This window comes from Podarcis tiliguerta (assembly GCF_965153285.1).
Source record: "Podarcis tiliguerta genome assembly, chromosome: 3".
Taxonomy (NCBI): domain Eukaryota; kingdom Metazoa; phylum Chordata; class Lepidosauria; order Squamata; family Lacertidae; genus Podarcis; species Podarcis tiliguerta.
In genome coordinates this window covers 95162615-95180701 of record NC_139536.1, presented here as the reverse complement: position 1 = coordinate 95180701, position 18087 = coordinate 95162615, and the positions used below count along the sequence as shown (strand labels likewise).

Genomic DNA, 18087 nt, shown 5'->3' with positions numbered 1-18087 from the left:
AAGCGGTGAAGTATGTGCTGGAGAAAATTGGTTATGATCAGCATAAGTGGTTTATTTGTGTTGACCTGAAGATGGTGAACTTTTTGTTAGGACAACAGTCTGGCTTCACCAAGTACCCATGTTTTCTGTGCATGTGGGATAGTGGGGACCGTGCTCAGCATTACACAAAGAAGGACTGGCCTGTGCAGGAGGAATTGGTGCCTTGCAGAAAAAGGAACGTCATCAGCAACCCTCTGGTGGACAGAGACAGAGTACTCTTCCCACCGCTGCACATCAAGCTTGTCTTAATCAAGCAGTTCACCAAGGCTCTGGACAAGGATGGTGACTGCTTCACTTACTTGTGCCAGGCTTTTCAGGATTGACCATGGAGAAGTTGAAAGCTGGCACCTTTGACGGTCCTCAGATCCATCAGGTCATCAGAGATACAGAGTTCGGAAACTCAATGAACGAAGTGGAACTGGAAGCATGGAAGGCATTTGTTCTGGTAGTGAAGAACTTTCTTGGCAACAATAAGGCCAGAAACTACGCAGAACTTGTCAACAACATTCTGACTGCTTTCAGAACCCTGGGCTGCAACATGAGCATCAAGATGCACTACCTATTTTCACATATGGACCGGTTTCCTGAGAACCTGGGTTCAATGAGTGACGAGCAGGGGGAGAGATTCCATCACAACATGAAAGAGATGGAGACCAGGTATCAGGGTCGCTGGGACGCAGTCATGATGGCTGACTACTGTTGGACTCTGAAAAGAGACCTCCCTGCCGTTGAGCATTCCAGGAGTTCCAAGAAACGGAAGTTCAAGCCCTGAAGTTTGAAAAATGGTGAAGCAGCATGCAATTTACGTGTACTTACCTTTATCAATGCCCACCATTCAGTTTACAGAAAACCTGACCTGATGGAGAGAAACGGATGCCATTTCCTGATTCAGCAGTGCAAAAATACCCTAAATCAGTTGTAGAAATCTAGACAACATTCAAAAAGTAAAAAATAGTTACCCAGTGATAATTTATTTCGGGTATCATAACCTGTACTTTGAATTGCACCCAACCAACTGGGGAGCAGCTGTCGAGACTGAAGCGCTGCTGTAATATACTCCCAGCTAAAGGTACTTCCCATGGGGAGAGAAGGTGTTGCATTATCCTACTCCTGAAGCTGCTGAACCATCACCGGGGGCAGAGTATGGTACACTATGATCACCTCGAGAAAACGAAGCGTTCCAGTTAAGTTTGACGGAAAGGTCCACAGTCTGCTCACCACATGAAATTGGCAAAACCAACTCCTAGCTACTACTGCAGCCTGGGCTCTAACTTGCGTTCCCAAGTCTAAACCTACATGCCCAGAACAGGCTGGTGCTCAGATAATGAACTCCATAATGATAGCTGCCCTCTCCCCATCATTTTCTGCTGCTGTTATTGGATTTTGTTAGAAATCATATCATCATAGAGTTGGTTTTATTAGATTATCTGAACTGCATTTTACCATGGTTGCTTTAACACTACTGTTAAAAGGTAAAGGGACCCCTGACCGTTAGGTCCAGTCGCGGATGACTCTGGGGTTGCGGTGCTCATCTCACTTTACTGGCCGAGGGAGCCGGCGTACAGCTTCCAGGTCATGTGGCCAGCATGACTAAGCCACTTAGCTCACTTAGGTGAACCAGAGCAGCACAGAGAAACGCCATTTACCTTCCCGCTGGAGTGGTACCTATTTATCTACTTGCACTTTGACGTGCTTTCGAACTGCTAGGTGGGCAGGAGCAGGGACCAAGCAACGGGAGCTCACCCTATCGTGGGGATTCGAACCGCCGACCTTCTGATTGGCAAGCCCTAGGCTCTGTGGTTTAACCCACAGCGCCACCCATGTCCCAACACTACTGTTACCTGCCCTGGAATCTATATTAAGGATGGGTTATAAATAGAGTAAAATAAATAAATAAATATAAACAAACTTTCGTAAAATGAATTTGATAATATTTGAATATATTCTACATAGCAGAGGACAGAAAATATACATATAATCCATATTAGGGTGTACGGCAAAGAGATATCAGGAGCAATGAAAGAAACTCCATCACAGTATTTCATTTATAGGTAAAGGTAAAGGTAAAGGTACCCCTGCCCGTACGGGCCAGTCTTGCCAGACTCTAGGGTTGTGCACTCATCTCACTCTATAGGCCGGGAGCCAGCGCTGTCCGTAGACACTTCCAGGTCACGCGGCCAGCATGACAAGCTGCATCTGGCGAGTCAGCGCAGCACACGGAACGCCATTTACCTTCCCGCTGGTAAGCGGTCCCTATTTATCTACTTGCACCTGGGGGTGCTTTCGAACTGCTAGGTTGGCAGGCGCTGGGACCAAACGACCACCCCGCCGCGGGGATTCGAACCGCCGACCGTGCGATCGGCAAGTCCTAGGCGCTGAGGCCTATTTCATTTATAAGTACCTGCAATTCAAGGTAGTTTATATGCAGCCTAAACTTTGGCTAATGCTGCAACTATCGCTTTTGGTCTGACTAGATGAGATCAGGCTTTGTGTCAAATTAAATGAAAGTGTTTCGTACCTAGGAAGGCAGCTGCACGTTTCCCTCTTCTATAAAAAAAGCTGGGTAATAGAAAATTAAGTTAATAAAATGAGATTGCTGTAGGAGAAGAGCAGCTTGTTTTTTCCCCACCTCATTCTATGAACCTAATCACTGAACCATGGTAGACCTTTTTCTTTTAATTTTTCTCCTTCAAAGACATTTACCATTCTTCATGTTATAATGCTATCCTTACAGAAGCAAACACTCAAGAAAGATTCTATTAGGATAAAACACAGGGCTGGTAATTGTGAAAATTAATTTAGGAAGAATTAGCTTTTCTTTTGCATCAAATGACACATTAAGTAATCAACATAATCTATATTGTATTTTGTGTATTATTGCTGCGTACAGATTGTCATTAACACAACTACATGTGTTAGTTTATTCAATAATTCTATTTAAAAGCCTTTGCCTTATTCAGTCTGCATACAGGGATTATGTTGTGAATCCCTAAATGCTGCTCTCTTTCAGATAAACAGAGGAGGGTTTGCTCTTCTTAAATTCTAGAAGACAACTTCTTTCCAGGAGTAACCATTTACCAATGAACTCTACCTCTGACATGGGCTAGTATTATTTGTTTGTTTGTTTGTTTGTTTCAGTCAATAACCAGTTGAGAAGGAGGAAAGAAAACAAAATACATAAAACACAGTATGATACATTAAGTACAGTATGAAATATAGAATGGTCTTTATCTCCAATGTGAATGATGATCCCAGCACTGCAATCTCAGATGCTGTTCTGAAAAGACGTTCTAGCGTATAAAGCCCATGTGATGTAGGATTTGTGCTTAGCAATCTCTCCTTTTGTTGACTATTATTTTGGACTTTTGTAATAATTATAAACTTTATTAAGGGCTGGATTCAACTAAATATTCCTGAGAGCAGGAACCAGCACAAGTCCCGTTGGCACAACAGGACTATTCTCCCTTCCATCCCATTGCAACCCCCAATTAGGTTCCAGAGGGTCAGAAGAACACCCAGAACAACACATGTGGGGAAGAAAAAGGGAGATTGTTTTGTTGGGTGAGTGTTTGCTTTGACTGTTGTATTAGCATGGTGTTGAATTCCACCGTATATAAAATATCTGGTGGAATTGGCCTCTCAGTGATTTAAGTCTCCAAACGAAACTCAGAGAAAGATAGTAGTTTACTTTCTTTCCGAGGAGAGCTATTCACAAAGGGCACAATTTGTCTTTTCCAAGCAACCAAACCAAACAAAAAACCCCTCTCCCCCATCTCTTCGGTCACTAACATTTAGTTCATTTGAGATGACCATCTGAAAGAAAAATAAACACTGGGCCCTGAAACTGAAATAAAAATGGTTGTGCCATTAGCTTCTCAACATCCTAGCCTCCTACACAATAACCTTTCTGTTGGTATAATAGGGCTTTTTAAAGTGCTGTAGAATTGGGCAGAAATATAGCTCAGGACAAAGACTTTGAAAGGTGGAAATCAAGATACTCTTTATTGGGTTCCCTGGGCTTTAGGATAAGTAAGATGGTATAATGTACACCTTGCAGGACTATGGACAGCTGACTGTATCCAAGGAACTTGCCCCAACAAAGACCAAACTCCAAACAATTCCTAATAACTTTCTGTGCCTTGATTACTCTTCCTTGATTCCATGCCCATGAATGAGGAGTCAAGATTTTTAAAATAGACAGCCATCAGGCCTAAAGCTTAGCATCTTTCAGGGCTTCAGGTTCCATGCTCCCAGTCTCTGGCTTGAGCTCAAAGACTGAATCTCCAGGGGAATCTCCTCTGGTGGGGATGAGAGAAAGATGGACTCAACAGCTCCCCTCCCTCTGTATCTGAGAACAGACCGCTGCTTGAGAATGTAGAAGTTCTGCGCATACCTTCCCCCTTAAACTTTACATATACTCTGCTTTGCTACATCCCCCTCTTGTTCAATTAGTCTATCCCCTGCATGCAAAGACAGGCTCCATTGGATTGAGAGAACAAGACCAATAGTGGGTCCAATGGTGAAGAAGGCAATTTCTGCATGTGAGGGAAGGTAGCCCATCTAGAAAAAGGAAAACTCTGATCCTAAACCTCCACTGCTTTGCAGGGGACATCTTCAGGAGAAGAAAAAGCTAAGATGCAAGCAGACACAAATCCGGAGTCCCTGAGATGGTTGGATGGCACCTTGTAAGCCTATACTCTGTCAACACCTGCAGCAAAGCTGGTGCCAAATGTATTACTCTGCTTTCCTTTGGACCACATCAGTGAGGCAGAGTAGGGGCACTTGTGGTCTGGGCAGCCTATGACCTCCATACACAATGCCCAGGCTTGAGCCCTGGAGAGGTCACATTTATGTGTTACCATGTTCACAGTCAATTTATAGATACTGAAACAGGAAGAGCTGATGATAGGAAAGTTGAATCCATCCCACACAACACAATGCTAAATATATAAATGAAAAATTAGTTTCCTGTGGGCTTGCCCCCTCCCCATCACATCTTGTTCTTCCTAGCTTGAAAAATTAATTTGTATATATTCATATGTTCTTCAGGATATATTTAAGGGATGCACATTAAATAGAAGGCTACTCTGTTTTTCCACTTTACTAAAAATGCCATTGTCTTTCCAATTACTGTCAGTTTTATTTCACAGCACATAGATCTTTTCTGTTAGAAATACAGTAAACTATATAAGATGTTTGCTATTTATTATAGGGCACAGGAATTGGGTTCCCCCCCCCTTCTGCTAGAAATAGAACCACCCACTTAAATGGGGAAAGTCAGAATAAGTACAGCTAACATTTTCTTTCAGTTGTGGCAGAATATGAAGAAACTGCAGAAGGAAATGTAGTTTGAGTCAATGAAACTCACATTAATGAAACGTAGGAAAAAGCTTTGAGAGGCTTACTTTTGGTGGTCTCCAAGAGCTCTTTGTCCGATAGATTTTAACAATGACTCCGGATGGACTGCTACCTTTGGTGATGTTTTGGGGCTAGTGTCGGAATCTCCACTCTCCTCATCTCCCATGGCTTTAATATAACTTCCACTTCTCATCCTTCTGCAGGGAATCTCATCATCTTTACCACCAGCAGGGTACCCTCCCCATTCATCTTGAGGCACCTGGTACAGTATATTACAACAAGCACAAAAGAGAAATAAATCTCATCTTGCCATGGAACCACAAACATTTATGATGAAGAAGGAATAAGCATTCGTCATTACATAAAAGAGACAGTTTAATCGGGCCGTTAAGGTATGAAGCCGTTACCATTCTGTTGCATTTGACGTGAGGTGAATGCAGACAAGAAGTATTTAACAAGTGGCAACCTATGCCGTAGTGGCACAGAATGGGGAGACTCTACCACCCAGTGTCACAAAAGATGCAGATGTGTCGTAAAGTTCTCCTCGTCACATCAATTTGCTGCGACAACTTGCTCTGTACATTGTCAACCATGTTAAGTTTTTATTTGGTAAATAGGGTTGCCATATGTCCGGATTATCCTGGACATGTCCAGGATTGGGCCATTGGGAATTGTGTTCAGGTGGGAGTCCCTTTAATGTCCGGGAAAATCTGGACATATGGCAACTCATATCAGAAGTGGTGATTTCCATGGGTAAAAAAGCTCAACAACTTTTCAGTCCAAATTTTCACTTTCTGAAATATGGAATAACATTAATGGAATCGTAGGAAAGAAATACAGTTTGCTTACACCTTAGCTTCCCCCCCTAGAGTTTTGTTTGGAATAAATTCAGATGAAGGGTGGGGCAAAGAAGGGTTTGTTTCTCGTCCCTTAAACCTTTTTCTCTCCATCCCTTTCTTCCCATGCCCCTGCCCCTGGGTACCGGAGCAGCTAGCTCCGCCTCTGATAGTACCTCCCAGCCTTGTATTACTTTCAATAAGATATGCATCCAGGTGCATACTGATGTTTCTGGATACCTTGAAGGTGTCACACGTGAAGCCCTCCTTGAGCTAAAAGGAACTACAGAACCTGACTGATACCTTATCCATTCTGGGTAAAAGCCCTGACCCTGATTACTAGGCAAAAAAGTGCATGTCTGTCTCACTTGTACACGGAGAGCACTGGAACCAAGTCACTTAATGTTAATTGAAGATAGGTTTTGTGTTATGGGTAGTTATATAAATACAGAAAATAAGCATCTTGAAACAGAGTTGCTGGTGGTCTGAAATCTTCTCCCAAAAGGCTAGGACACCATGAATAATGACTTTTCTTAATAAGGGAAGATATATTCATGCTGCCTAGGAATCTATTTTGCTGCAAAAAAAGTACCAATTCTAAAACTACCCCATAGAGAGTTTAACACTTTTATGTGTCATTTTTGAAATACCTGCCAGATTAGTAGAATCTCAATTAATTCCCTTGCATTATATTTGGAATCAGTGGATGTCAGCTCAGTACTGAAGAGAACATGAGAGTGATGATGAACTTTGCTAGCTATCAAGCAGTTATGACTGTCTAATTACATGGTGGTCATATAATTCAAAGGACTGTCACATAATTCAGAATGAATTAAATTCCAGGCAAGATGGGAAATTGCACTGTGCTGCATCTAGACCTGCATTTGCACACGTCCAGTGCTCATTGTAGATATACATAAATGATTCTTTACATAAATGGTTCTTTATCATCCTAGGTTTTTATTATTTGACCCTAATCAGGGGCAAGCAACTATTTTGTGCCTGAGGGCTGCATAGGTGGCTGTTGGCCACAGGGAGATGGGAGCTACCACTCACCCACACTTAATGTAACACATATACCCTCAGATTCACTCATAATCACATCCACACTTAATTAATCTCCGATTTATAAAGCAGTTAGAACAGCACTTGCATCTATGCTGTTTCTCAGCTGGCAGGCAATAGAGAATATCTAGGCTGATATAGGACTGCAAACATTTTCACAAGTGCAGCAAGGAAGTTTTAAGTCTCTTTTACTTTAAGTGAACAGAAGCGTTGAACTGAATTTGGAAAAGAACAACGGGCATGATTTGTGATAGGAAGAGCTACTTTAGTCAAGTATTCTGCTGCGCCTCAGCTAATCTACAAGTATTCCTCTCTAGAACGCAGGTAATTTGTATGGCCTTTATCAAAATGGCCTTTGTGCAAATCCATGTCATCTCAACTTGCTTGCTATGGAACAGCTTCCTGTCAGGGGCCGGAGTCAGAGGCAAGTCCGCGATAAAACACCCAGTGTCAGTTAACACTTTATTCAAAGAAGCCCATACATCACAGGCCTAGTGATCACAGCAACTCTTGCCAGTAGGTCTTGCCCCAGTGAGCCAGTTGTGAAGACCAAAGGTCCCTGTCTCCCCACCCGTCTCCTTCCCCAGCAGCCTAAGACTCCTTCGTCTTGTTTCTCTTTGTTCTGCCATTTTCATTTCTCTCTGTCTTCTGGGAGAACAGCGGGGAGGGGAGCTGGTCACAGAAGGGAGACACTCCCTGCCTTCTTCAGCACCAGATGTCCACTCTGGGCTCTGGGGAAGGTCACCTCATGAGCCAGGAGGACTCTCCAGGGTGCTCCCAATATACACAGTTTTAGTTACACATGTGGAGGCCCAGAACCTAACCCCCACATAAATGAGGAGCTGCTTGTATATTGCTTGATACTGTACATGCTTTATGGGAACCCACATCCAATTCAACTACAGCTTCCACTGCTTTTAATTGGTATGAATTGTGTCCTAATGCAAGGGAGCAGGTTTGCTTGCTTTGGGCACCTGATAAAGCAGGGGTTGCCCTCTGGACATTGTAGATTACAATTCCCATCAGCCCGGCTAGTGTGGCCAATGATCAGGGATGATGGGAATTGGAATCCAAAATATTTAGAGGGAACCATGTTAGCCACATCTGCAATAAAGTTTGCATTTTCTATACAGTGGTACCTCAGGTTACAGATGCTTCAGGTTACAGACTCTGCTAACCCAGAAATAGTACTTCGGGTTAAGAGCTTTGCTTGAGGATGAGAACAGAAATCACGCAACGGCACGGCAGCAGCAGGAGACCCCATTAGCTAAAATGGTACCTCAGGTTAAGAACAGTTTCAGTTTAAGAACGGACTTCCAGAACAAATTCTGTTCCTAACCCGAGGTCCCACTGTATTAATATAGTATGAATAGACCTTTACATGAATCATATGCTGTCTTTCCTATTTGGCTTTCTGTATGATGCTCCCACCAGGGACACACATTAGAAACAAGCTACAAACATATGTCAACACACCTACAGAAATTAAATTCATATGCTTGTCCCACAGTTAGATCATGGTCATTTTTATATCTGAAATGTTACTTAAGAATTCAGCCTTTTCAGTATGGCAATTCTTCTCTTACTATACTCTTATTATACTCTTTGAAGTATAATGCAATATAATTCAAAGGGCTATTATAACACATCTCTCTCTCTCTTCCAGATCAGCAGCAAAAATCTGTCTACATGCACTGAAAATCATCAAAGTGCCTTTTAGCTTGTGTAAATAGTTATTGGTGCCTAAAATTCCCATCTGAAGAGTTTGCATCTGCTAACTGGGAATAATTACTCTAATTACATACTTGTAACAAGTGTTGATATCTATAATTTCTTTAAAAAGTCATTTCCTGTTCCAGATATTAAATCTTTATATATATACAGTTTAACACACAAAGGACTTTGTATGACATTATAGTGCTTGATGTCCAGCATGCGAAACTCATGACAGAATCAATGCCTGCATCGTAATAGTTACAAACCATGCAAACTTAAGGCTGAACATCAGTTGTATTCTGTAGTGTGTTTTTTTAACCCTTCATGTCATATGCAATATGCATGTACATTGAACCCAGAGATTTCTGCCTGGTATAAAATGTCTTATATTTGGAAAGGTTCAAGACAATCACTATCTGTCTGATTATTATTGAGTGATCATTACTTTAGAAATACGTTAAATGACTTTATGTTAGGAAATGTGCTCTCAATGTGATCGTTGGATTTCCTACAGAAAGTAATCAATTCAGGCATGATAATACGGGTCTAAGGGTTTCTAAATATTCCTAAATATTATCACTGGCTAGAATTCTCTGCTGTTTTATATGCTGTCATTGCAATTTATGAGCAGTATGGGGCACACTGATCGCCAAAGTTTGTACCAAGTATGAAGACTTCAATAAAGCTACAAGAGAGCACTCACAAATGGATGGCATAGTGGTTCACATGAAGATGCTTCTAACTTCCTTTCTGTCACGAACAGGAAAAAGATGTCAATTGAACAACAACTTAATATGCCATATGCAAGCGATATAAAAGAAAATAAACACTCTAAAATATCAACCATTGTGTATTGTGTGTTACAGGACCTTGCTCTTCATGGTAAGACCAGTTCCACAGGTAACATGGTGGACCTTTTACAGTTTTCACGATGAGGCAGGGGATGGTTGTTTTTGTTTTTAAAAAAGCATGAACTTTTGGATACTGGGCCAAGCAATGCTAATTACACATCTGCAAGATGTGGCCAACTTTTGACGGAAGATACTGTTATGAAGGCTAATGCTTGCAATGAGGTACTCAGTTTTAGAAGATGAAACAGCAGGTCTTTCTGGTGTGGAACAACCGTCTGTAGGTGTACGATTTGTGAAAGAAAGTAATGGAAATACATCTGTACATGAGGAGTTTATTGAGTTCCTTCCAGTCTCAATACTAGTTCTGACTTTGGACTGGATCTCAATGATAATTGGACAAGAATACAGCCATGTTCAACCATGGTAGGAAAGGAATATGGGTTCAAGCACAAATCAGGGCAATCTACTGTATATGAAGGCAACTACTCCTCATCTCACAGAATTAATCACACAATAGATTATCCTAGCTGTGTAACTGATGTTTGTACTACAGTTGGTCCAATTAAAGCCATCATAAATTTTCCCGTGAGAACATCCAGTGATGGCATCTAATATCCAACATACCAAAGCTATGTAAAACATAGTGCACTCAAAACTAAAAGAGTATCTGTGTGTTGACAGAAAATTACATAAGCACTGTGTTGCAATTCAAGCAATTAGCACTAGATTAAGCGACAAGACAACTTTCATGTTGTGCACATCACAAACATCAACTTTCATCAATTGTCTTGTGATTATAAGCAAATATTATTTGATCCTGGAATCTGTCACCCAAGCTGTGCAATGTGTGAAGTCGGATATAATGGGAAGGAGAGCACATATACAAGTGTTTCTGGAAATAATGAAACATCCAAGGGAAGCTAATGAGGAGACCTTTCGCATAATTATAGAGATATGTCAGTGGATGTAGAACTTAAAGCACCCAGACAATCCATGCAAAAGAAAAAATGCTGTTCATCCAATCCACAGAATAGTTCTATGAACAGTCCATCTACATGGCTGCCTGTATTTGCTTATAACCTTGCTGAGGACTCATTACCAACCTGCTTACCAAAGAAAAAAAATCTATTATTGTGTGCCATATGCAACATGAGCCTCACTGAATTACTGGACCATGCCAAACTGTTATGGCTATCCTTATGGCACGTTCCTTCTCAGTTACACCATGCACAGGTAAATGATCCTTTAGCACTTTGGGCAGGGTGGAAGACATGTATATGTTCAACAATGAGTTGAACTGATTGCCTGGCTTTTGGTTGAGTGTTGTTGAGTGTCCATAGAGGAAAAGTTGAATACATTTCCCAAGGGGAAATTTACAAATGAAAGTTATGGAGCATTTCGCCCCAGACCCTCAAAGATTCCAATCCATTTTGCATTATAATTCCCAGTGGCATAGCGTGGGGGGTGCGGGGGGGGGGGGCGGCCGCACCGGGCGCAACATCTGGGGGTTAGGGTTAGGGGGCGCAAATCCACGGGTTAGGGGGCGCAAATTACTTGCCTTGCCCCGGGTGCTGATAACCCACGCTACGCCACTGATAATTTCCTTTACTGTATGGACAGACAAGCATTGGTTTCAGGCCTTATGTCAGGCATTCACCACAACCAAGGCAGATTCGGTGTAAAGGGTCTGAATTTCAGCCTTAAGGATTTTTAATTTGGTTTAGATTCTCACAGTAATGCTGTTCAGTGGACAAATTGAAGCCGTACATCTTTCAAGTGCCTCACACTGTTACTGTTAAATGGACAAACAGAGCAATTTGTTGGAAATTCATTCTGAAATGTATAATCTCATGCAATACAATAAATCACCAGCAGGCACAACCCAACGTTCTTCCTTGTTGTTTCTCTTCAGCAACATGTAATGGTACATGGAGTTTAGTTGTAGAAAGACTGCAAATACTCAAGCCAGCAATCTGCAGCTGCACATCAAAGAGCTTGCCCCTACTCCCCAAACTATTTCTGTGGACACCTATAATTCTGCTAGATTCAGCCCATTTACTCCACCTTCCATTTTTTTATTTTCTAAATTGACAGTTCTTTCATTCTGAATTATGACATCAGAATAATGCCGAATATATACTGTATGTATGATTTAGCATTCCAACAGCTACTTTGTAATCTTCTGTTGTGCACGGTGCCTTTGAGTACATTGTTTGTCCCAGTAATGAGCATTCAAATATCACAATTTGAAGTGTAGGTTTCTTTTGGGTTCAAATTTACTATTAAGAGGATGGTGCACTGTTGTTTTCAAAACCAACACTTAAACCAGGAACCAGGCAGAGGGCCTTCTCGGTAATGGTGCCTGCCCTGTGGAATTCCCTCCCATCAGATATCAAGGAAATAAACAACTATCTGACTTTTAGAAGACACCTGAAGGCAACCCTGTATTGGGATTTTTTAAATGTCTAATGTTTTACAATTTTTTATGTGCTGTAAGCTACCCAGAGTAGCTGGGGAAACCCAGCCAGATGGGCAGGGTATAAATAATAAAATTATTAATATTATTGTTTAAAATATATGTTCAAAATTCTGTGAATTATTCTTAGCTAGCCAGGATATATTTCCAGGTATTTCTTGGTAGCAGCCTGGCAAATGTTGCTGTTCCTATTATTTTGGAACCCTGAGCTCCCATCGTTTATCCAGCAGCCTTAGAAGTTCTCTGCATCTGATTATTTATTCAAGTCTTATACATTTTCTGAATAAATTAGACAAACATTATTGGCAAATATCATTGCAGACCAAATGACTCAAACAGTGACAGGTTAATCTAAGCAGTGTGAACACAATGATGGATGATAACAACAACTGAGCAACATAACTCTCTAACATCTCTAACATAAGAACTAACAGCCAAATCATATGCATGTTTATGCAGGGCTGCACTCAATATACTATGGGAGATCCATGGCCAGGATACCATATGGGCTTGGTGCTGTCTTCTTTCCTTTCCCTTGCTGTGACTGTATTGTATAATAAATGCTTTTTAAAAAAAGAAGAAGAAGAAAAGAATACTAAACACAACATAACTGTGTTGAAATAAAGTAGTACAGGGAAAAGGTGTTCAAATCTCATTATTTCCCTAATCTGAATGCCCTCCTCAAAGCTTCTATTACCTCCTCAGTGAAAAATATAGAGGCATTCATATGTTTTGTCCCACAAAGCCCATAACAGATTTAGGCAGTAACTGAGATAGAATAATAGTATGCGTAAGCTGGTGTGAAGGCTAAAGCTCCACTCTCCAGTGTCTCTTTCTGATCTTCAAGGAGTGGCGTAGCATGGGGCGGTTGCCCCAGGAACAAAATTGTTAGGGGTGCAAATTTCAACACCCAGTGCTGCCTCAATATCGCTGTGTGTTTCCATCTCTGGACTCTGTTGAAAACAGCTTCTCCATGCAAACCAGGGACCTCTCCCAATAACAGAACAGCTCTTCTTTTCTTATCTCTGCAGCTGCCATTTCCTGGGTGACGCGGATGCTGTTGGGCAGTTGAATGCGCACACATACCCTGTCCGTTTCCCTCACCCCCACCCTGCTCTACGTGGCCCCGGGTACTGGCAACCTACACTATGCTACTTGTTTCAAATAAGTACATGGAGTTGCTAATTACTGAAAAACAACAACAGGAAATCCTTATAGATCAGAGGTCGGCAAGGTTTTTGTCACTTGGGCCGGTTCATGGTCTTGCAGACACCGCGGTGGGCTGGAGTGTGTGTGTGCGAGCATGTGCAAATGCTATTTTCGGTGCTCCTTTTGGTGCGGAGGAGGCGTGCGCAGCTTCCCATTGGCTGCAGGAGCTTCCTGCAGCCAATGGGAAGCCGGCCAGCATCACGGAAGGTGGTCCCTGCTCGATTGGCTCGTGCTGGTTTAGCAAGGTGCACAGGAGCCAATCGAGCGGGCGGCGGGGGTCCATGGGGTGGTTAAATGACCCCCATGGGCCTTACGTTGCCAATCCCTGATCTAGATTCAGGTAGGTAGTGGTGTTGGTCTGGCACAGTCAAAATAAATAAATAAATAAATTGTCCAGTAGTACCTTAGAGACCAACTAAGTTTGTTCTGGGTATAAGCTTTCATGGACATGCACACTTCTTCAGATAGGAGAGCCTCTTGATTATGAATCACCTGAGTCATGTCAGTTTATCCCTCAGGACTTTATTGGGAAGTGGGGGCAGACATGTCCATGGGATTTGCAATTAAGTAGCCATAGAACTGCTCCTATAATTTCCTTTTCCTAAGAAACGTCTGATATCAGAACAAAATAGATGTAACGAAGGGCTTGACTACGCATTGCACTCAAGTGCGCGTAACAAAGCCTGAATGACATCTTTAAAAGCAGCTTCAGGAAAGGCGAAATTAGTTGAAGAATCAAGGCAGGAGGACCGGGGCATTCAGAAAATCCTGCAGGGGCCGTTTGTAGCAAAGGAGAGGCATGCGGGGAAAAGGTTAAGCACCCTTTCCCTTCTCTGAGCTCCCCAAGCTACCTGCCCACTTCCAGCTGCCTTTAAGAGATGGTATTGGGATTCTCTACATGGTGAGCTGAACGTAGTAGGTATTGTTTGTACTTATCCCTTATTGAGCAAGGCAGAATTTAGATGCCATGCAACATGCACACTGTTCAAAGACAGCAGCAATGGAAGATCCCAGACCCCACAGACTCCACTCAGGGAAGCCAATGAGGAGCTTGGTGATTAGCAGCTTGTGAAAGGGCAGGAAGTGGATTTGTGCTGCTCCTCATCACTAGTCTATGCTTGTGGGTTGTAAAAATAAATAAATACAACAAGATATCAGCTGAAGATACCATGAACTTAAAGAAATAGAATAGAAAATAGAAAAGAAACAGAAAAGAAGAAGCTTTTTTTTGTGTGAAATTACTAAAGTAGTGATATGATAATAGGATTATGTTTAAATGATGATCTATTACATGACCAGTTTGATTACTCTTTCCTTTTTGATTATTCTGAACATCTTGTTCTTATGTTTTATTCCAAGGTGCAAAACTAGAGAACCTGACAGCAAATAACTCATGTAAGGCTAAGGCATGCACATAGAAAACAACAATCCTCCAGTGGTCTATAACAATGAGTTCCCATATATATATATATGACATTTAGCTCCTACCTGAAGGTAATGGCATGGCCTCAGGGAAGGTTTGATTTCCTGATGAACTAGAGGCTTATCTAGGTTAAGAGATGACTTGCGATAAGCTTCTTTAGCCTGGCTTACTGTAAGCGTAGACCAAGAACTCCTTTTCATGTATTTGCCATCAGGGGCCATCGCAAGCCCTTCACAGGCTGAGCACTTCACATCGTTGTTACTTTTAGAAGTCTTTAATGAGAGGTCCCCAAAATGTCCCTGAAGAGCTTCAGGGTAGCAATGAGAAATATGGTCCGGGTGATGCCTGTTTACAACACTAGGTGTTCGGTAAGTGCTATCGCTATCCAAATTGTCGTCGGAGCTCCACCAACTGCTCATCCCAGTTTTATGCTTGCCCTCAGGTTTCCGCTCTTTGCTTTTACTTCTCTTGCTATGTTTAGAATGATGTCCGTGGTGGTGGTCATCTCCTCGGCCATCTCCCTTTGTCCCGTTGACATTGCTCTTGGAAGAGCCTTCCAAAGAATGAGATTTTGTGAAAAGTTTTTGGACTGAATGAACAAGGTGACGTATTCTCCCTGGGCTTTCACTGCGTTGTTCGGCAGCCGTTGAGGTCCTCTGGTACTGCAGAGTATGAAAGCCATCCCTGTGGAGAGGAAGCTGCTTCTCAAACTGATCCAGCAGATTTGCAGGGATCCGGTTAATCTTAGTGTTAGCATGAGACATGGTGCAATCGTCCCTAGTATCGTAATGTGAGGTGTAGTGCATTCTGGGGAAAGTGCTACTGGACATATGATCGCCCATAACCATGGGCATCATCATGCATTCTGAATGGATGGAGCTTCGCGGCGAGCAGCGATGGTGGTCCATCGGGCAGCTCTCCGTGGGGCTGAGAAGGTATGATTGCCTTGACTCCTGGCCATGGTGAAGATGGTCGTGGGGGTGTTCACAATCTTCAGGGGATGCTAAACCACAAGTATGAGCAGAACATAGCTGTGGCTGGTTGTGACTACCAGATAATCCTTTCATGTTCCTTGAAACAGGAGAATATGATTCCTCATCGAAGTGCTGAGGAGACCATGAGTATGGCTGGTCTGTTGACAGAACACAAAGAACACGTATCAGTCAGATAGGAGAAACGCAACAGCAGTCTTAAAGGTGTACTACAAAGAAAAAATGGTGCTGCAATTATTACTTAATTACTTAATTACTTAATTACAGTCACTTAGCAAACAGTTTACAAAGAGTCTATATGATATACAACATCAACTACAGGGCAGGTGAGCATGGCTGTTGTGGGCCAAATGGCAGATTCAGGGCTGGAGATTTCTCTCTACTGGCTTGTAGAAGAGAAGAAGAAGATTTTGGATTTGATATCCTGCTTTAAAGGGTAAAGGTACGCCTGCCCATACGGGCCAGTCGTGTCTGACTCTAGGGTTGCGTGCTCATCTCGCTCTAGAGGCCGTGAGCCAGCGCCGTCTGAAGACACTTCCGGGTCACGTGGCCAGTGTGACGAAGCTGCAGCTGGCGAGCCAGCACCAGCACAGCACACGGAAACGCCATTTACCTTCCCGCTATAAAGTGGTACCTATTTATCTACTTGCACTTAAGAGTGCTTTCGAACTGCTAGGTGGGCAGGAGCTGGGACTGAACGACGGGAGCTCACCCCGCCGCGGGGATTCGAACTGCCGACCATCAAGTCCTAGGCACTGAGGTTTTACCCACAGCATCACCTGCTTTATCACTACCCAAAGGAGTCTCAAAGCGGCTAACATTCTCCTTTCCCTTCCTCCCCCACAACAAACACTCTGTGAGGTGAGTGGGGCTGAGAGACTTCAAAGAAGTGCGACTAGCCCAAAGTCACCCAGCAGGGGCATGTGAAGGAGCGGAGACGCGAACCCGGTTCCTCAGATTACGAGTCTACTGCTCTTAACCACTACACCACACTGGCTCTCAGTATGGTGTAGTGGTTACACCGTACTGAACTAATTATTGGGGGCAGAGTAGTACCTTTGGTGAGGGACACATCATGGTCCTTCTGGGTTAGTTGGTCCACCTTCGGTCCCCACCCTGCACTCAGTTTCCACCTGTCTAGCTAAACCAGGGGAGGGCAGCAGATGGGTCTCAAACCCTCAGTGAGTTAGGGACTTGCATGCAAAGACAGACTCTGGCAGATGGAGCGGACGAGATTAACAGTGAGTCCAACTGTCAAGAAGGCAGTTTCTGCATGTGCTTTAGAGGGAAATGAGGGACAGATGGGCCTCGTCAACCTAAGAAGGTAGCCTATCTAGGAGAAGGAAAACTCTGATCCTAAACCTCTGCTGGCTTGCAGCTATACTTATTTGTGAGAAAGGCTTTAGAGTAAACTCTGAGGAAAAATCCATACCCACTGCCTTGGTGGGAACATCTTCAGGAGAAGAAAAGGCTAAGGAGTAAACTCTACACAAATATAGATATATCCCTAAGATATCTTGTTTGCCCCATTCCAGTAACTCTTGCCACCAAGCTGGTGCCAAATGTATTTCTTTGCTTTCATTTGGCTCACATCAGCGAGGGGGATCTTGTCTTCTGGGCAGCCCAGGACTTCCATAGACACTGCACACTGCTTGTGCCCCATAGAGATCACTTTGGTGATGCTACGGCACTAAAAACAGCATGGGAGGTAGCAATTACGAGTTTCTGGTCTCTGCAGTCGCTGACATTCTCCAGCAATTTGACTTCACCCCCAGAGATTGTCTGTTGAAACAGATGGATGCCAGCATTTTGACCAATAAGATTATCCAAATGTTTAGCAGGCTACTTGATAGTGTCACAGATATAATTTTTAGGGCTCAGTCTAGCTAATGTGACACAGATTGCACTGTAAATTTAAGTCATTCTCAGTAACCAAATCCTACTAAAGAATGCATGAGTAAATTATGAGAATTGAGCTGTACAGGTATCATTCAGTTCGACATGTGCTTAACTCTCTTTCATAGAAATCAACATGACTCAAAAGTTAAAGTGCAAAATATAAAATTCCTGCCTTCTCACCAGCAAAAGTTGACATATGCTACAGAAGCATTCGATTCTTCTA

The 18087-nt window shown here is 42.7% G+C and overlaps 1 protein-coding gene across 15 annotated transcripts in view; it reads right to left on the bottom strand.

Annotated features, from left to right (window-relative positions):
* DLGAP2 (DLG associated protein 2) overlaps positions 1–18087 on the bottom strand; it is a 391216-nt gene that overhangs the window by 74746 nt on the left and 298383 nt on the right. For all 15 annotated transcript variants that reach the window (XM_083431533.1, XM_083431526.1, XM_083431535.1 and 12 more), the window contains 2 exons: positions 15039–16105; positions 5445–5656 (listed from right to left, as the gene is read on the bottom strand). In XM_083431533.1, the coding sequence (XP_083287659.1) occupies positions 5445–5656; positions 15039–16105 (1279 nt within the window). The remainder of the gene's footprint in view (positions 1–5444; positions 5657–15038; positions 16106–18087) is intronic.